This window comes from Sceloporus undulatus, chromosome 6 (assembly GCF_019175285.1).
Source record: "Sceloporus undulatus isolate JIND9_A2432 ecotype Alabama chromosome 6, SceUnd_v1.1, whole genome shotgun sequence".
NCBI lineage: Eukaryota > Metazoa > Chordata > Lepidosauria > Squamata > Phrynosomatidae > Sceloporus > Sceloporus undulatus.
Window position 1 is genome coordinate 39,177,104 of NC_056527.1, and position 20,898 is coordinate 39,198,001.

The 20,898-nt window shown below is 39.6% G+C and overlaps 1 protein-coding gene across 3 annotated transcripts in view; it reads right to left on the minus strand.

Moving 5' to 3' along the window:
• Positions 1 to 887: 887 nt before the first annotated feature.
• Positions 888 to 20,898, minus strand: part of MACC1 (MET transcriptional regulator MACC1) — a 44,330-nt gene continuing 24,319 nt past the window's right edge. The window contains exons 3-5 of one of the 3 annotated variants that reach the window (XM_042476980.1): positions 17,867 to 19,917; positions 12,895 to 13,083; positions 888 to 3,174 (exon numbers count right to left, since the gene is read on the minus strand). In XM_042476980.1, the coding sequence (XP_042332914.1) occupies positions 2,962 to 3,174; positions 12,895 to 13,083; positions 17,867 to 19,917 (2,453 nt within the window). In that variant the 3' untranslated portion in view covers positions 888 to 2,961. Of the gene's footprint in view, positions 3,175 to 9,025; positions 9,392 to 12,894; positions 13,084 to 16,218; positions 16,252 to 17,866; positions 19,918 to 20,898 lie in introns of those variants that run through there. The other 2 variants (XM_042476981.1, XM_042476982.1) reach the window with 2 other exon arrangements.

Genomic DNA, 20,898 nt, shown 5'->3' on the forward strand with positions numbered 1-20,898 from the left:
GTACCAATTCTATCATCCTTCACCAGTGGGTATACTTGCTCCAAACTGAACTAGCAGTGTAAATCTGTGCTTCGTTTATGGAGAAAATCTGTGCTTCAGTAATGACAAAGACATCCCTGCCAAATTTTATTTTTAAAACATTTCTCATTTATATTCAACCGGAGAAACTGGAGTTGGAAAGGAAAGTCAACACCAATTTCCAGCTCTATATAAATGAAACTCTAATAATACCTAAAGAATACTACATATTGAAACCTCATTTCCTTTCTTCCTCTCTCTGCTTAGGATTGTGTGTGGGGTGGGGGTGGGGGGCACCTTCAAGTTGACTGTCAATTTACGGCAACCCCATTAATTTTATAGTTTTTTTTTTTAGGCAAGGAAGACCTAGAGGTGGTTTTGTCAGTTACTTTCTCTGGTATATTGGTGGTCTTCCAGCTAAGTACTAACCAGAGTTAATCCTGGTTAACTTCCAAGGTCAAATGGGATCTGGTGTCTTTAGGGTAATTGGGCCCTCTGTTCATTTAATGTGGATTGGATCACATCACCTAATTCCCATCCAATTTGCTTGCTTTGCTGTTTTTAAATAATCTTGTGGTTTTGAGAGAAGTATGTACATTTCAGCTTGCAGGCTCCCTTCAATACCATATCTTACATTCATTTTCGATAACATTTTTTCAGAGAGTCTGCCTCATAATTAATCATGCAATCCTGTCATATTTATGCAACAAGTTCTCACTCTGTTCAATAAACTGTCATGGCCATAGGACTGCAACCTAGTAAAATTTCAGTAGTAATAGAAGCACACACAAGTATAAAGATATAGGTCCAATGAATGGCATCTTAGTTCTGACATGTCCTAGCTCCCAAATCAGAATCGAATGAGTCTATTTAATTCAAATATACAAAATTTATTTTCAAAATGGTAATAACAAAGAAATCAGAAAAAGAACTGATAACACCAGTTTCAAACCATGCTTCAAGAAGGAAAAAAAGTATATTACATACGGGGTAATCAAAGCTGCCTTTTTAGAGGATTGTTCGTCTCACCTCTCTTAAATTGACCTTTAGTAGTCAAAATCCAACTGGGATCAATAATGTAGTAGTTGGAATCCCTTGGACTGAAACAAGATACTGGCAAGTCATCCAACATTCCTATGCAAACTCAAGTTACTATTGGTGGAAAAGTCACAACCGAAACAAACTATTTAACAAAAAGCATAGGATTTGGACAGTTTTGTTGCACAGCTGGTAATATTTTATTATCCAGAATGGTGAACTTTCCTAAGAGAAGATAATCTCTTAAAAAGTCCTTCAATTATCTTAATATATATTAATAACATCCTTCTGTTTGTTAATTTTGCAGTGTAGAGCAAGACAGTCTATAATTATTTCTTTTAAAAATTCATTAAACATATTGGTTATAACAGTTGTAATCTAGAATACACACAGTCCCAGTGTGTATGGAGTTTGTAAGCGGTGGGTAATTACAATTATGCAAGAAATGTTTTGTGTAGTTTAACAACATAGACGGGGAGTGTACTAGCATTGCATTATTCTTCTCCACACAACCAGAAACCTATTTTTTTCAAGGTTTCTGATCTAGCTGACAACATCCAGCTGACAGTATCTCCCTATTTCTAAATATTGCTGTCTATGTGAGAAGAGCAATGGGACTGTCTCTTCTCTGCCTGCATGTTTACTTAAAACTACGTAACATCACAACTCAATGATTTTTTAAAATGAAAAATATGTAATGTATACATTGCATGTGAGACTATTTTTCTAACCCCTAAGAAGTAATTTTAAAAATTGCAAAAAGGTGGTGGATTGTTTGTTTTTTGCAAAATAAGCTTTTTGTTCCAAAATGTTTCCAAAATGACTTCTTGGGGCAGCAGAGGGCACTTTCACCATGTTAGGAGCAGCCTTGGGCCCCACCCAGTAAAAACAATTTTTTCAAAAGAGGCCAGAAGTTGAAAAAGTATGGGGGGGGGGGGATAAAACTACCACTGGCCTTGTCCACTAGAAGATTTTGGGAACTTCAGTGCACAAAGTTTACTTTCCCAAGCTCTGCAAGAGAATTATCCTTCCCCCAGACTCAGAACTAGATGTTTTTGCTGCCAGTAGCAACACTACCTCATGGGTAAATGTGAGCCAGTGATAGACAGCCAAGACAGAGGTCTTCAAAACAGCCTGGATCTACTAGCATGGAAATAGCCAGAGAAGTCTTCCGGCATACTACCGAACAATAATAAAATCAAACATTGAAATAATCTTCCTGGGTTTTTTTTTTTAACAGCAACCATGTGCATACATGGTGATTTCCTAATTGACTTTGGGGCAAAACAGACCACCCATTTGGAGAGGTGTCTCGCTGCCTCTTTCCTCACTGCATCGGGGCCATGGCAACCATACGCTACGGCTCCGATCCGGCAGTTTTAGGTGCTCCTTTAGCACACATGTCTAAACACTGCACCAAAGGAGCACTGTGACGCGACACCCCCGCTCTACCCTGAGGCTGGTGTTAATGCCGGTCTGTTGAGCCCCTTTGTCAGGAATGACACTAGCAGTTGAATGTAACAATTTCTAGTGAAAACTCACTTTTCTAAAATAGTTTTCTTAACTTTGCTGCCCAACTCCCATTTCACTAGAGCTGCATTTCCAAAACATTATTCTACAGTCAATCACAGGTTATTCAACTCACAACTGTTGCCATCAACAAGTACTGAGAAATGTTGTACTCGGTATACAGATAGGAATAAAACAGGTAAAGTTGGTTGTGCCTGAAAATTAAATGGCTCAGTTTTTTGTTGATTTTTAGACTTAAAAAAAAAAAGCTATACCCAGGAGGCATCATTTTGACAAAAGGCACTAAATGGTTCTTAATGGAAATGTCCCCAATTAATGTCTTTGCATTTCAGGGAGATGAATTCTAGGACACCTTTCCAAAATAGAAGACAACATTTATTCTTCATCCATTTTAGAGAAAGCATTTGCTTGCAGAATCTCCATGCAGTTGACCAGAATCAGAGCTCCAGTTAGTTCTCGCCACTGTTTGGTCACAGGATTTTTCATTTTATCTAATGCAGACTGCAGATCTTGCAACATGTCTCTGTAGCTATCTCCATAGTGAGCTCCCCAGGTATATAGAAAGTCATACGCTGGTTTCCACATCATCTATAGTTGAATAAATAGCAGGGAGGATATGTTTAGATTCACAACAATCCAACAACAAACAGGAAACTTTGGGTGTAACATTGGTTAGAAATCCTGAAACTACACTCAAAGTGTTGTCAAATACACATTGCCCAAACAAATATTCAGTTTTCATTCCTAATTAAATCAGAAACCACATGAAATTTTTTTAGATTACTGTCAGCTTGAAAAGTATTTTGAACCTGAAACCAAAATATGTATAGCTTTCACATCTCACTGGGATGTCTCCCCTAAAAGTGAGTCTATCCAAAAGGGTCTGCTCTACAATTTAGTCACTAGATCCAGTTATCCAGTTATACCTTTGTTTCTACACATCACATAATTGGCTCTTAGGCTAATTTTCTATGTCCTACTTTACAGAGGACAATCTTTCATCTGACAATTTTCCAGGAGACAGTCTTACATTTGAAGGGCCTGAGAAGAAATCAAGCTTGAATTCCTGCTAGAATCCAAAATGACTAAATTGAAGCTATCATACTTTAAATACATCATAAGATGGCATGGCTGATTACAAAAGATGATAATGTTCAAAGAGTGGAAGGCAATAAGAGGAAGACCACATTGCAGGTAAACAGACTCAAACAAGGAAGAGGTAGTCTTGGAGGTTCCTCATTTATAGAGTCACCATTAAGTTAAAGCTGGCTAGATGTAAATAACAACCTTCTTGTTCTGACGATGATCATTGAACAATACATTTTAAAATTGTCCAGGTAAGCTAAGATTCAGAGCACTTCCACAGTGTGGGACACCAGTCCTCATGGGTGGGATGTGAGAAGCCTAATGGAAAGGGAGAAGAAAATGAGACCTCAAGCTACAACTATTTCTAGACACAGTGGTACCCCGGGATACGAATTGATCGCGTTACGAAATTTCCGGGATACGAAAAAGTTAGATTGGAAAAAACTGTTCCGGGATACGAAGGTTTTTTCAGGTTACGAAATTTTTTTCGGTGCGAAATTCAAACGCGCGGCTTGCCAGCGCTAACGGAAAGCCTTTTTCGGGTTGCGAAATGCATCGGGTTACGAACGGCGTGGCGGAACGAATTAATTTCGTAACCCGAGGGAGCACTGTATGACATTTTTCATAATAAAACTTGCAAAACAACTGTCAGACAGAAAGAGAGAACCAGGCTAAATGAACCATTATTCTGATTCATACAAAGAAAAATTTTAATGAGACATAGAGATCACTTGAGAGAACTATCTTCTTCAACAAATTAAACAGAACTCCTTGGTCTTATTGTTCCCACATTTTTACAATGTGAATTTGCCCCACTAGGATTTCTATTGAGAGCAAAGTAAGATTGCCAAGGCACAAAATGGCAGTTCAGGTTCAGCCTATGTATTTTTCTCAAGTCTCCCCTTACAATGGCGGGATACAAACTGCCGCTTTGCGGCGGTCTGCCGCCGCCGCCGGTTAGTCCGCGGGGGAGCCGGAGCCTCCACACGGCACGGCTCCCCTGAAGACCGAAAAAGAAGCTCCAAAATGGAGCTTCTTTTAGAGTCGCGTTTGCGACGTAGCGAGGCGCCAGGGGCGCACTCGCTACGTCACAAAGGACGCGACGCGTACGGACGCTCAGCGTCCAATATGCAAAGATGGTGCTGGCCATGTAGAAGGGCCGGCGCCATCTTGTACGGACGGAGTCCGTATTAGGCCCAGGGGCGTCTAGAAGAGACGCCCCTTTTTTAAAATGGGACATCCTCCGGACGTCCCAAATGCCGGTTTGTAACCGGCCAATGTCAATAAACAACAGGCATGTAATGGATGTCTATGACATGAAATTCACAATACAAGTACTGACAATCCTGAAATTAACTTGATAGGGCACAAAGCAGTTCTAGAAACTGGTACTTATCTTTAGAGATAACTAGTACTTGTCCCTAGAAATGTGCACAGAGTAGTTTTGAGAAAACTTGTAGGAATGCAGAATGGAGGGATGGGGGTGACAGTGAGATTCCAAGTTCCGAGATTAAATATTTTGTAGTGGTCTTTCAAAGGGTGCATCAGATTGTATTTCAATATATATGGCATTTCTACTCTGTGCCTAGAAAAGTGATACAAACAGAAAATGAGAACTGTTTAAAAATTGATATTTAGAAGCATCATTTTAAAAATGTACTGTACTCCATCTGTGAAAAAATATCAAAGACATCACCTTTAAAGCTCATCCAGAATCGGCAGTGGGGGTAAAAAGTAGAGCACTGATTGTAACAAAGCCAGAAGGCTACCATCAGAGATGACTCTTACACAGACAGCTGCTGTAAAAATAACCTTGAACTTGTAGGTCTTGGACTTCCTGGATCAAATGTGTTAAATTAAGCTTGATTCACAAATAAAACTAGATCCTAGTTGTGCAAACTCAGCCTGTGCTGTGAAAGTCAAGCTGTGTTTGTGCCATCTTGTTCCTTCTCATCTATTTTACAATTAGAACTGGAGGCAGGGTGGAAAGAGACACACTCTTATCACCCCTGCACTTAGCAGTCAGAAGCTTTTTGCAGAATGGCAGAAAGTAATGCAAGAAGAGCTGCCTCTGTACAAACAGACTAAATAAGCAATACTATTTTTAAAGACAGAAGTCTACATCTGACAAATGTTAACTGAAGGCAGGAAATCTATCAGTTGACCTAATCAGTTAACTGATTCAGAAAACCTTATGACATTTGGAAAAGAATAAAAATAAATAACAAATTAAAATGAAAGAGAATGCTAGATATTTACAGATCAAACTGGTGAAATCAAAACACAGATCTCTGTTCATTTAAGCTACTCATAACAGAAAAATAAGCAAATATTAAACAACATAATGAATAGATTGAAATAGTTTAAGATTTTCCATACTTGGGCTCAACGATCAGAGCAGAGATTTAAGTCAAGAAATCAGAAGAAGACTAGGACTTGGAAGGATAGCTATCAAGATCCTGAAGTGTAAAGCTTAAATTATTAAATTATTTAATAATGATTAAATAATAATTAAATACTAAGTTAAGATTGTCCATGCCATCACATTTCTCATTTCTATGTATGGTTGTGAGAGCTGGACAGTGAAGAAAGCTCATAGGAAGAATTTCAACTCATTGGAGATGTGGTGCTCAGAAGTGTTCTGAGAATACTGTGGACCACTAAAAAGACCACTGAGTGGGTCCTAGAGCAGATCAGGCCCAAACTCTCCCTGGAAACAAAGATGGCTATAAATTGAGGTTGTTGTATTTTGGCCATATCATAAGAATGAAGGATGTACTAATACTTGGTAAAGTTGAAGGAAATAGAAAAAGTGGAAGACCACATACCAAATGGATAGACTCAATGAATCTGCAGGAATGGAGCAGGGTGGTTGAGGATAAGGTGCCTTGGAGGTCTCTCATTCATAGGGTTGCCATGGATCAAAGTTGACTCAAAGGCAGTTAACAACAACAAGAACAATAGAAAAAATGAGGAAGGGGATTGTCAAACAGCCAAAGGCCAAGTTTGCTTTAAGGAAAGAGCTATCCAAATGACAAATGTGACATTATTTTATAGGTTTGGCTCTTTATTCCCTGGCTTGCTAGATTAGCAAGTGTTAATTTTTTCCTTACTCATGGGAAAAATTCATTGGGCTCTCTATTTTCATGCGATCCTACCTATGGTAATCTTCATTAGAAGTCCTGTTCAGCATGGTTTCTCTCTTCTGAGGTTAAGCTGTGTAGGATCTAAACGGGCAGGATTCCGATGCTGCAAGATCAATGGATAGAGCTTTTCTATCCATGTCCATTTGCTCAGCAAACCCTCTACAGCTGGTTTTCAGATGAGAGCTGAACCAAATCCTGCTTGCCTAAATACAGTTCAGCACATCCTGAGCCATGTCAACTGCTGCTGATCAATGTTTCTCTTCTGGTTTAATACAGGCTTTGTGCTTTATTTTGTTGGTATACTTTAGATGTATGCAATACTCAGCCATATTGGAAATGATGACTGATTGGACAGTATGAATAAATTTAAAAATATATATTGGCACTACTTATTGAATGCAGCTACATGTCTCTAAATGAGAATAGACAGAGAAAGCACAAACACTACAAGGTTCAAGATTTGATAATTGTGAATTCTTGAACTAAAATGTCCTAAACTGTACCTTGCTGATTAAAATGCATATCAGAATGTAACCATTCAAGCCATTTTGCATTGCTCAACAATTTAAGCCATACTAAAAAGCATATTTAAATATGTACAGTATTTTCTGAGAAATTTCACATCTAGAGTCCTATTTAAATATGACTTCTAATAACTATTACTGCGGGCCCTTGCCTTACGCAGGAGATCCATTCCAGATCCCACCACGTAAGGCGAATTCTGCCTATCCTGGAGCCCCATTCATGTGAATGGAGCTCATGCATGGCGGCGCAGTGGCGCAGGAGCGCGTGGGGCGCCACAGGCACGCCCCCCATTCATTTGAATGTGATGTGCCACCCCTTGTGCTGTGCGTGCTCCCTCCGGCTTGAGCTCATATGCTCAAGTTTGCGTAAAGTGCACCTGCCTATAATGCAGGCGCACTGTAGTAGAGTACTGATCTTAAGTATACAGAGGTTAATATAGGATTTTGTTGCTGTTGCTAGGTGCCTTCAAGTCAATACCAATTTATCTGCAACCTATCCAAGGATCATTTTGGCAACATTCAGAGAAACTTTGCCATTGTCTTTCTCCAAGGCTGAGAGAGTGTGGCTTGCCCAAGATCACTCAATAGATTTCTGTGGCTAAGCAAGGATTCAAGCTTTCTCCCAGTCCTAATCCAACCACCACACCATGATAGGGTTGTAAGATCTCAGGATCTGGACTGAGTCTCCAGTTTTCTTAGGTCATCTCTAGGCAGAAAAGGAAGGTGCAAATTTTCCAGTTTCAGTGTGATCATCTCCTGGGAAGGGGTGTCTGCAATCTCCAGCTCAACTAGGAGAGCTGCACCGTGTTGATTTCTTGATTTAACTTTCATTGACTTTCCAGGAGGTCTATGTATTTAGATACATGTAGTTAGCTTTATCATTCCCTCACCATCTCTGTGGTACCAGGATTTACCTTCTGGTCTGCATCTGCCTTCTGGCTATAAGCAAGTAGAAACAAAATAGGAGAATGGTTCCCTGTGTTGACAGATGGCCACTTCTTTATTTTCTGTCATCATGTGGAGTCTATCTCCTATTTTGCTTTTGCTGGAATATGTATTTATCACTTCTTTCTCTTGTAGAAACAAGAGAATGTTTCTTACTTCATCTCCCTAAGGAATAACCCCTTCATTTCACCTTAATCTGGGCACAGCCTCTTTACTTAAGATTTCTGGCTTAATTTCCAAGCAGAAAAATGTGTTTTTCCCATCTCTACATGTGTGCTTCAATCACAAACTGAACAACTGTGGTTGATACTTAAAGCATAATGCTTAATGATGTCACTACAGGCCGTCTCAGGTTTTAGCCTGGAAACCTCAGGGTCTGGGACATTCCCTGAATAAGCACCTCTAAAGCTGGCTCCATATAATATGTGAGTACAAAAGAGTACAAATTATATGTGTTCTGGAAGCCTATACATAAAAAAACTGTATGTGAATAAACTTCCCATCTGCTGATAGTCATGTGTATGGAGGAAGAAGGGGACCACATCTCATATGGCTTCAGGTGTGCTAGCCTGATTTTGGAAACTTCGGCGGTTTGTAGACCACCCTTTTGGGGCGGCCTGTACCCGCCCCTTTCCCTGCCGGATCAGGGCCTCAGCTGCCACAGTGGCAGCCATGTAGAATGGGCACCGCCATTTTGTATGTACTAGGTATGTACTAGGGTTAGGGCGTCTGGAAGGGACGCCCTTTCCTAACCCTAGTACATACCTAGTACATACTTTGCGCGCGTTTGGAATGCGCCTTCCTTTCTTGGAGCACAACTCCCAGACCTCCTCAACCATCCTGGTTTATAGATTCTAGGAATGGCTATGAGAAGAAACTTTTTCAAATTCTGATCAGAGTGTAGCTCAAGTTTCCTAATGGTTGTGCTCGGGCTGATGTGAGAATGTTTTAAAGACCTTGAGCCTTAATTCCTTGAAAAAAGAATATCTATCTATCTATCTATATGGAACAATGAGAATACCCTAGAATAGTTAAAAACATTTACATACCTGGGGCTGATCTTTCATCATTCCCTGACACAGAAACCTCACGTTGAGACTATTTCTAAGAAAGTGTAAATAAGATCATCTGCAATTTTCTGAATGAGGGGCCTCTATATTCCATCAGCAATTAAAGTGTTTAATTCAAAAAAAATAATGGTATTATATGCTTCCTGTATTTGGATAGGGGGTTTATCTCCTAAATTGGATAAACAACAGGCGAAGTTCCTGAGGTCACTGTTTCAATTTCCAAATTGTGTTCCTAATTGTGTGTTGTTGCTGGAAATAGGAGAAAATCCCTTATCTAGTAGATCTTGGTGGCTTGCCCTCAAGTTATGGGTGAAGCTATACTCAAACATCTGGCACAATGTAATTATATTAGCCTCATCCAAATACATACTGGTGTAAGCTGCATATATTGGTCTCTTCCCTTCTTTCTAACCTGGGCTCAGATATTGCTCCTAAGTCCGTTATATTAAGACTACTGGAGATAGCTTTCTGTGAACTGCATTTGTGTTCTTTTGTTTCTTGATCCCCCATTATGATGCACATACATTACGACAGCCTTTCCATATAGGGACGGGCACTTTCCATTCAGCTTAAAATTGGCCATTGTAAAACCGCTGATAAAAAAGCCCTCCTTAGACCCCCTGATTCACAATAATTATTGGCCTATCTCTCTGCTGCCATTCTTGGGGAAGGTGATTGAGAGGGCGGTTGCCATTCAGCTTCAATCGGTCTTGGATGATACTGATTTTCTAGACCCATTTCAAACTGGCTTTCGGGCGGGCTATGGAGTTGAGACTGCCATGGTCACCTTGGTCGATGATCTCCGTCTGGGCATGGACAGGGGAAGAGTGTCCCTGTTAGTGCTCTTAGACATCTCAGCGGCTTTTGATACCATTGACCATGGTATCCTTCTGGAATGCCTGAGGGAGTTGGGAATCGGGGGCACTGTGCTCCAGTGGTTCCGTTCCTACCTCTCGGGTCAATTTCAGATGGTGCAGCTGGGGGACGTGTGCTCTGATAAGAGGGCCCTTACATCTGATGTCCCTCAAGGAGCCATTCTGTCCCCCATGCTATTTAACATTTACATGAAACCACTGGGAGAGATAATCCGGAGACACAGGGCGCAGTGTTATCAGCACGCTGATGATACCCAAATATGTTTCTCTGTGTCTTCGACTGATGCAGTGACCAGGGATGGCATCTCTCCTCTAGATGCCTGTCTGGAGTCAGTAATGGGCTGGATGAGGGAAAACAGACTCAGACTGAATCCAGAGAAAATGGAAGTACTTGTGATAGGTTCCCTGGGTCCAGGTTTGGAGATTTGTCCACCTGTCCTGAACGGGGTCACGCTTCCCCTGAAGGACTCTGTTCGCAGTCTGGGGGTTCTCTTGGACTCGTCGCTCCACCTTACATCTCAGGTGGATGCGACGGTCAGGAGTACCTGTTATCAGCTTCGGCTGATATGCCAGCTGCGACCCTACCTGGGCCGGGGGGACGTTGAAACGGTGGTACACGCTCTGGTAACCACTCAGTTGGATTTCTGTAATGTGCTCTACATGGGGCAACCCTTGTACCAAACCCGGAAACTTCAGTTAGTGCAGAACATGGCAGCCAGACTGGTCACTGGATGTTCCAGGTCCAGCCATATAACACCTGTTCTGCGAGATCTGCACTGGCTGCCTATTTGCTTCCAGGCACAATACAAGGTGTTGGTTATAACCTATAAAGCCCTAAATGGCTTGGGCCCAGGGTACTTGGAGGACCGCCTCTCCCCATATAGTCCGCCCCGCACACTCAGGTCAACTGGGAAGCAATTTCTGAGGGTTCCACCCTCGAAACGCTCTACAACTGCACAGAGGGCGTTTTCTATCTCAGCCCCGCAGTTATGGAATTCGCTTCCCAAAGAGCTCCGCTCGACCCCCTCCCTCGACCAATTCAGGAAGAGACTCAAAACCTTTCTCTTCGATCAAGCTTTCCCCCAGTTGTAATCGCTTTTTCTCCCTCCCTCCTTTTGTACCTGCACTTTGGCTAGTTTTTGTAAGGTTTTTAATCTGTGTTTTTAATTCCTTGTTTTAATCTCTGATTTTGTTTTATATTGTATTGTTGATATTTATCGTTTGTTGCTCTATGATGTTGTAACCTGGCTTGATCTCATGGAAAGGCAGGCTAGAAATAAACGATTTATTTATTTTTATTATTATATAGCCAGTTATTTGGTGAGTCTGTCTCTAGGATTGTTTTTTCTCTAAAGCTATGTGCAATGTATATTCCATAAAACTACTTCATGATAGATTTGCCAGTGTTCCTTACACTGAAAGAAGATGCCCATGTAGTAACTCAGAAGTAGAGTCTATGGAACATATTTTATTATACCATAATTTTTACAACCAGATTTGACAAGCCAAAATCTATCCATTAAAGATGAATGGAAAATCTTTCTTACATAAAATTTGTGTTGGAAGATAAATGCCTAAATGCCACTCCCAAAATTGCTAAATTTTCTGTCTGAGGCAGCTAGGATTAGGACCTTCTATGTATAAAGGGACATTTAGAGACAGATTTAGATAGGGCTGAAGCAGATGGGGCAGTAGGAGCGGCCAGAGGCTACTCCCATCCCAATTGCCCTGGAACCGCAGGAACCAGATGCCGTGGTCTAGATGGTGCCCACTGCCATGGTCTTCAATGGGCCACAAAAAGGAGCTGTAAGAAATTGCTCCTTACATGGCTGGTTTTGAGCTGCATTCTGTGGCCCCAGTGCAGCCTTGGTACAGAGTGATCCGGGGGCTCTGTGCACTTCCCACCCCCCAATGGGCCTGATGGTGGCCCTTTGGAGCTGTCTGTTTGAGGCCTTAGATTTAGCAACTTCCTTGAGTCTTGTTTTATCGTGGAGAATTTTATTGCAGGAAATTTTGATGACTTGTATATCTTAATAATAATAATAATAATAATAATAATAACAACAACATATTATTATTATTATTATTATTCCACTTAATCTCTAGAAATCCAAGCGGATTGCAACAGTAAAGCAAAATTCAGTTAAATGAGAATACATTAAAAATTCCAAGATCCCTATCCCTCCGCCCAGTCATAAAAACATAATTAAATGCTAAAATGAGATTAAACCAAGAAAAGTAGTTAAAAACATTAATATACAATTACAATTAAAATGAAATATGAGTTTCAAGCAGGGTCTGGGTAGAATAAAGATAAAGATGGGGGATAATGGGAGAAAAAGGAGGGGGAGGCAGGTCAGCAATATCTTGACTGAATGCCTAAATTTTGGGTCTATAGACAATAAAAATTATGACTGACTGACTTATAGATTTTTTTAAAATCCAGCTGGAATGCTCAGTATGTGTGTACTTTTCCTACTTTCACAAATGTAATATATTTTTATATGATTTCAAAAACATGCCCAAATGTTACATCAGAAAAAAGAGCAGGATCAAAGAAATTTGTGTAGAGGACGCTTTCTGATCTATCTCTCGAGTCTAAAAATGTATTGGAACCTTTATAGCGAAATAATATACAATGAAAGGATCAATTAAACCTTACCTCTGGAGGAACATCTCCGCTTTTCCCCCGGTGGGGAGCTTCATAAGCTTCAATCTGTTGCTTTGTGAGTCGGGCTAATTTTTCAGCCAGCTCCCTCCAGCCTTTTCCAAGCTTCACGGCTGAGGTAAAAATGACTGTATCCTGGGTAATGCGCGCTAGCAATCCTTGGCAATCCAGTTTCAGAAGAGCCTGCAACCACAAATTTGATGCTTATCTTTTCAAGCAAATAATTACCAAGTGCTTGTGTTACAGTTTGGAAGATTAACACTGAGGAATTTTTCTGGTTTTTTAGTTATATGGAAAAGAATGTGTATGATCCCAGCCACAGTTTAGAAGGGTTACTTTAGTGTATCATAATTTCCTATATTTCCCAGATCCTAAAGTCCAAAGTAAGTTTTCTAAACTTAGGCTCTGGTATTCCAGTGAGTTTTCAGAATTAACTATATCCCTTTAGGTTCAGCTGAATTGACTCTCTGCTTATCCAATTACATGTATTATTTGAAACATATTAGTAAAATTTTATTCTTAAGAGGAAAGAAAATTCTACAAACTCTATGTATGATTCCTGGATGTCTAGACACTCTGTGTGTGTGTGTGTGTGTGTGTGTGTGTGTAGTCGGGTCGAATAAAGTTCAACAAACTTGACTATGTAAGGTCCGATACACTATGCAGAAATAATCCAGTTTGAGACCACTTTAACTATCCTGATTCAATGCTAGGGAATTCTGGGAACTGTAGTTTTCTGAGACATTTAGCCTTTTCTGTCATAGAGCTCTGGCGCTACAATAAACTATAATTCCCAGGATTCCCTAGTACTGAGCCAGTCAGTGAACCCTCAGTGATTCTATGTTTCAGAAATACAGTGGACCCTTGTTATACGCAGGGATTTGGTTCCAAGATCCCCTGTGTATAACAAAATCCGTGTATGCTCAAGTCTCATTAAATATAATGACATAGCAAAATGGTGTCCCTTATAAAAAATGGAAAATCAAGGTAAATTTATACTTTTTTGGAACATTTTCAAACCGTGTATGCTTGAATCCGTGTATAAACAATCCGTGTATAAGAAGGGCCGACTGTATAATTGAAAAGTACATGTGTGTCAATAATATGTGTATGATCTTGTAGCATATGACATGTGAGAATGCCCATTTTGTACGGTACAAGTAAGCATTATCTTACATTGCCATTACATTGCCAACATTTAGTTGAAATAGACAATTTCATTCTAAAGAAATACAGAAATGAAATTTTGGCCATATGGTCTGCTTCTAAATGCCTAGCTCCTATCTTATGTACTTCCCTCTTTCATTTGTCTTTTTTTTTTTCATTCCTTGAATTATAATTTAAAGTCCAAAAAAATTATCATATCTCCAGCCACAAAAGAGAGTGCTTTTGAGGTGGTGCACACAACTGCCATTATAAGTTACATACAGTTATGTCCACTACTTATACATTCTTATTTAAGAGATACTGCCTTTCTTAGGCAGAAAGTTGTATTTGTTTAAAAAAAACAGCATAAATGATACAGGTTGAAACTCCCTTATTGGAAATACTTGAGACTAGAATTTTTGAATTCCTGTATTTGCATAGACAGACAGACAGACAGACAGACATTTTGGAGACAGGACCCAAGTCTGAACATAAAACACATTTATGTTTCATATATACCATGTTCACATAGCTGAAAGATAATGTTATACATTATTTTTAATAATTAGAGTCATGAAACAAACTTTGTTAATACTAAACCATAAGAAAGCAAAGGTGTCACTGTCTCAGCCACCCAAAGAGAATGTTTTGTTTTTTTGGAGTATTTCAGATTTTGGAATTCTAGATAAGGGAGACATAACCTGTATTGTTAGCTCTACCAAAACTCCATCTGGATAATGAGGCTGGAAAAAAAGTCTTAAGAGAAGAGAAGCTGAAAACGAGAGAGAGGATTTTTACCTGCATAGAAATACAGTAATGAGAAGTCCTTATGAGGGAGAAAATACACATTTGCAGTTTCTAAAGTTTTTGTCATTCTGTGCAAGATGATAATGAGCAGGTCAACAGCAAAACAGGAATAATATCGTGGAGGTTTATTTTTCAAATCCACATACCTGACAGTTTTCACTCTTATCTTTTTCCTTTCAAGTTATTACCAAAGTGACATTAATTATTTATTTGACAGTTCTATAAGATCCTGTTTCAAAAATATGTACTATGCCAAATCATCCTGACTTTTCTACCAGTATAACTGTATCAAACTTTGGAAAATGTCACAGGGTACACAGAGATTTACCCTGTTATAGCTTTAAATAGATTGGAGTGGGCAACACGCACACACTACTGTCATAACTAGTTAGCAAATTAGTCAGACCAAGAGATGATTAATCAGCCCTAAAGCATCTAGTAAACTTGATTAGTGACTGGGAATTTTAACCTATATTGCTAGTTACCTATCAAGGAAGAACTCTGGATCACCAAGGATGATGGATTACCTGGTAAATTCAGTCCTCTAAACACCACTTTACATTGGCTTACACTCACTTAACCGGCTTAACTTAAAATTGGGAGCCTGCCACAGTCTTTAATAATAAATAAATAAATAAATAAATCTTTTATTTATATACCGCTTTTCCTCCAGATCTATTTGAGACTATCTGAATAAGTAAAATTCAAAACATACATTTATTAATCAATCCACAAAGATTTTTTTTCCACATTAGATACCATGATACATTTTATTCCAACAGTTAAAAAAAGGAATCCTAAGAGGTGGGTCCTTTTTCATTGTGGCAACTGAACTGTGAGATCCTCCTGACTGTTCTTAAAAAATGTTGACACATTTTGGGGTGATTTTTGACTGAACCACTCAAATGTGCAACATTCTCCTAACCCACACAACACTGTACATTCCAGATTTGGTAGGATGATAGAAACTGGTCTTTCTTAAAGTCCACCCTCCCCATATGTGGGGAATCCGTTCTGGACACACACACACACATATATGGGGAAAAGAGCATATGCTCAAGCCCCATACAAAATAATGGGGTGCATGCTTGCGGTGGCACACAGGGCATAAGCGCCCCATTACTTCTGCTGGGGCTTGCCTTCCGTATAAGCTCAAAGCTGCAGAAGGCAAGCACGCCTAAGGGGAGGGCTGACTGTATTTGATGTCCATAATACAGAGAGCTAAACTCTCTCTCTAGCTGTTACAAAACGTAATGAACTTGGCTAATCAATTTATCATAACTTTTCAATGTGCAAGACATTTTTGACAATGAGAAATTTAGAGTATTTATGTGGTCAAAAGACATTGGGGAATGGAAGAACTCTCTTTCCTCATTCTTGTTTCTAGCTGGGAGTGGTCTGAAGAGAAGAAGGCAAGGGAATTACTACATTAGAATTTTTAAAAAGAAGTTACTAAACATTTGTAGCTGATCTAAGGAATGGAATTATTAGAACTGAATGAGAATGGTCTACCAAATGTAGGTAGTCTGGTACCATCCCATTTTATAGAGGACAAACACCCTGATTTCAGAAGAGAGGAGACAGAAGCAGAGCAGTGGAGATGTCTGTAGATTGTGGGAAGGGAGCAGAACATGGTGGACAACTGAAACTGGATTCCCCATGTGAGGACAAACTGCAGATCAATTAGGAAAGGGAAGAGAGATCAAAGTCCAACCTGGAAATAGTAGAAACAGAACCTCCATTTTCCTCTCTTGTTAAAAAAATAAAAGAGCTGGTTGAAAGCAGATTCTAAGACTTGACAGATGACAGTAGTTATTGATAAAAGGCAGAAAAGAGATAGTGCAAACCAACTGAGCAGCTGTAGATCAACCATGTAGAACTTGTGGCTTCCAATTAGCCTATCACTATGCAATCAAGGAGTGATGGAAGTTGATCCCACTTTATATGGTGAAAAACATGTTCCTCAACTCTATAGTCTAGTAGTGGGATCTTGGGAGTTAAAGTCCCCAAATTCTGGAGGCCACAGTTGTCCACCCCTGACTTAGGACTTTAAAAGACTATGGTGGTGAACCTGAATTAAGAATAAATGAATTTGTCAGGATTGGAGGAAATCAAATAGTTATCTCTGACTCTGTCCAAAAATTACAGTGTGATCCCCCCCACCTTCATTTGTACATACAGTGGACCTTTGTTATATGATGGGTTTTAGTTCCAAAATCCATGGATGCTCAAGTCCCATTAAATACAGTCATCCCTCCATATTTGCAGCTTTGATATTTGCGGATTTGATTATTCACAGATTTCATTAATATGTTCTCTCTAGGACTGTCTAGGTCCTCCAGTGCAACTCTGTAGTCAACTTTAAATAAAAGTTGCACTGAAAGACCATTTGTAGCTACTCCAGTGCCATTCTGTGGTCAGTGTATGTTGGACATTGACCACAGAGTTGCACTGGAGGACCTAGAGATTCCTAGAGAGGGGTCCTCTCAGGTAAAAACAGTGTTTTTGTTATTTGCGTTTTTTCCCTTTTCACAGGGGTCTTGTTCCCCTAACCCTAGCGAATATGGAGGGACAACTGTATAATGGCATAGCAAAATGGTGTCCCTTATAAAAAATGGAAAACCAAGGTTTGATATTTGAAATTTATACTTTTTTTGAACATTTTCAAACCATGGATGCTTGAATCCGTGTATAAAAAAATCCATGTATAAGAAGGGCTGACTGTAATTATATAAATAATAAACATTTCCACATGCAGCTTTATTTGAACATCTCAGTCAATTAAACTTATAAATGTGAACATGAGAAAACCATGAAAAAGGACCAGAGTTTTCAAAACGTTTCCATTGCAGCTGTAGCCTGCATGGCTTACAAGGCAAGCTTTTTATTTTATAAGAGCTTTGTTGGCCTTGAGTTACAGTAGGATAGTCATATTAATGACAAATTATCTCAAGTAATTCCTGCCAACCTTCATTGCCTATGAACTAATATAGCCCATCTAAGCAATACTTACAACAGAGAGCTCATACAGGAAACGCCTTGTACTCCTGTTAGCATGGCAAACTTCCTTGAGTTTCTTCACAACATATGCAGTTTTTTCTGATTCTTTCTCAGCTTGTATCTCACTGAAATCATCCAGGGACATGTGTGAAAATTGAAGGGCATTAGCCAAAGCTTTCCAGTCATACATTCGCTCTGATACTGTAGATAAGATAGCTGAATAGATATATGTCAGTTTTCTAAAAGGCAATGTAATTTGTTCAGCGAGGCTGTTGGTTGTGATTGCACTATCATCAGTATCTATAGCTTGGTCCTTGGATATCACTTTGATATTTTTGCAGTGTACAAGCCCAACCTTTCTTCTAAGAACACCTACATACCAATCTTTTATTTTAGTTTGCCCAATGGCTTTTACTTTATCTTCACTGAGAAGTGCTATTGTATCCCCTTTAAAATATTCCAGCAAATAGTCAATTTTACTTTGACGTAACACAGTTTTCAAAGCTATGCCATAGCTCTTAACATTTAAAGCCTTATCTTGAAATGTGGGATATTTTATGCTTGGTAGAGATAGCAATGGTGCAGACTTGATCTCTTTGCGCTTTCCCAGTCGGTTTGGCTGGTTGAACAATCCAGTTAATGGCTTTGGAGCTGGTTCAGGAGTTGTAATATAGAACTGGCACACTAAGTTGTTGTTTGGGACTTTAACTTGGATGCGGAAGACAAACAGATGTATTTTTCTTGCACTGATTATGGAAAATGGGAAGTGTTGCTGAATCACCTGGCCACCACTTTTCAATGTTTCTTCTTTAATTTCTTTCCTTTGATCTTCTTCCTTAACTTCAAAATCAGGGTCACAAGAAGCCACAAATATGTTCAGATCTTGTGGCTTCTCAAGTACAAATGTGTGTTTCCCCCATAGTTGGAAAACAACCGGGGGCATACTCTTCCCACCCTTTTTAATGCCACATACTGTAAGCTTCTCTGGAACATAGCTGTGGCCAAAGAGTGCAAAAACAACAGTGAAAGATGGATGAATATGTTTGGGCCCATATATTCCCACTGAAAGTTTTCTGTGGATATATTCCCAAGCACTTGCAGGGGAATTCACTGCATTCGCTTGGGCTACAGCTACAATGTACATCAAGTGACTCAGATCTGTCAGCTTCACTTGGATAGTATCTTTATAAATGTAACAGTTGTGTATTTTTTCAAATGGACCTTCTTTACTGGAACTACACAGACAAACAATTTCAGTCATAACTTGACTAAAAGGATCCTTTTTTACTTCAGCTGCAATTTTCATTTCTAGTAAAATGGCTTCTGTGGTATTGAGGTTACTTAATGTCAGTTCAATCAGTGGACTCACAGTGGTTGAAAACTCATGGTTAAGTGATGATGGAGAGTCAAGGATAGCCTGTAATCCAACCTCTTGAAATTCACCAAAAGGTACATGACCTTCAGGGAAATGAACAGCAATATCTGAGTCTGGAAGCTGCACTGAACCACCCTCATGATTCACTTTGCATACTATATGAGTTTCTATAGACTGAGTTTGTGCCCATCCTGGACTCTGATTTATCACATTCAAATCCAAGCAAGATCGGGCCAGCTGCCTTTGATTCAACCATGCTGTCTTATAAGCTTCACGGTCATTCTGAAGTGATTCATTATCTGGAGGTAGAATGTGGTTGGAAGGTGCTGAATTATGAGGTTCAAAAGTCTTGGCACTTACAATATCCAAAAGATCTGAAACGCTCCGAGATTTGGTCGATCTCCTTGATGCTTTACGATGAAAAAGATAATCAATATTTAATTCATCTCCAGATGAAGCTGGAGAATATCTGATATTTGAATCTCTTAAAAATAAATAAGGATCTTCTTTCAAAATTGATATACGCCTGTTACTTTTTTCTTTGTTGCTTGACTGAGCTACATCGTCTAAAAATGGGTTAGAGGCTGACAGTTCGTTCCAGAATGGATTTGTCTTAAACACACTGGGGGCACTTTGCTTAAATTCTTCAGACCAATAAAACTTCATATCATATTCATTTTCCTTTTCATCTATTAAAAAAAAAGAGAGAGAGAGACATGGAGGTAAGTATCCTTACTGTATATTTGTCCCCTTCTAAGTGGTAAACTGCATATGACAAAATACTTCTGCTTCCTTTGCATTCCTAGATACAATGTGAAAGAAAAAAACATTTGCAGTAAATTCCACTGAGAGCTTACTCCTAAATGTGTATCAGTTTACAGGCTTATGTGTCTGTATATGATTGCAGCCTCATATGTTTGTGAGCATCTGACTATGGCCCTGAACAGACGGGCACCCAAGTACGTACTCCGTACGTACTAGGGTTGCCTGGGGACAGCTCTTTTAGACGCCTGCAACCCTAGTACATACAGAGTACATACAAAATGGTGGTGCCCTGTTCACACAGGCGCCGCCACTTTGATGTAACGGATGCCTAGCATCCGCACGCCATGGCGCCCAGGTGATGTTGCGAGTGCGCCAATGGTGCACTGTGGCATCACTTGCCACATTTGGTGGCTGAGGCTTCCCGTCGGCGGAAATGGAGGCGGCAGCAGACCACCCTTTTTGGGTGGTCTGTATCCCACCTATGACATTTAAATAGAAATATACAAAACATAGCAGCCCTAACCAATGAGATTGGGGGAGACACAAAGAGAAGGAATGTGCTGGCCTTGCCTCCTCTGTTATTTGCTTCTATCACTCCCCTTAAGGAGAAAGTGGTTTTCTAAGAGGAAAATCTCTTCTATACATGGAATTTCACGACATAATCCAGAACTCCATGAAGTCTACAAGCAGAATCATATGGAGAGTTTTCCCTGCATAGATAGAGAAGGGTTTCCTCTTCACTTAAGGAGTATAGCAGAAACAAGTGACTGAGATGAGGCTAGCATATTCCTTATCCTTGCATATTTATTTTGTTGTTATTGTGTACCTTCAAGTCATTTTAGATTTATGGTAACCCAAAGACAATGCTATCATGGAGTTTTCATGGGATGTTTCTTCAGAAGGGG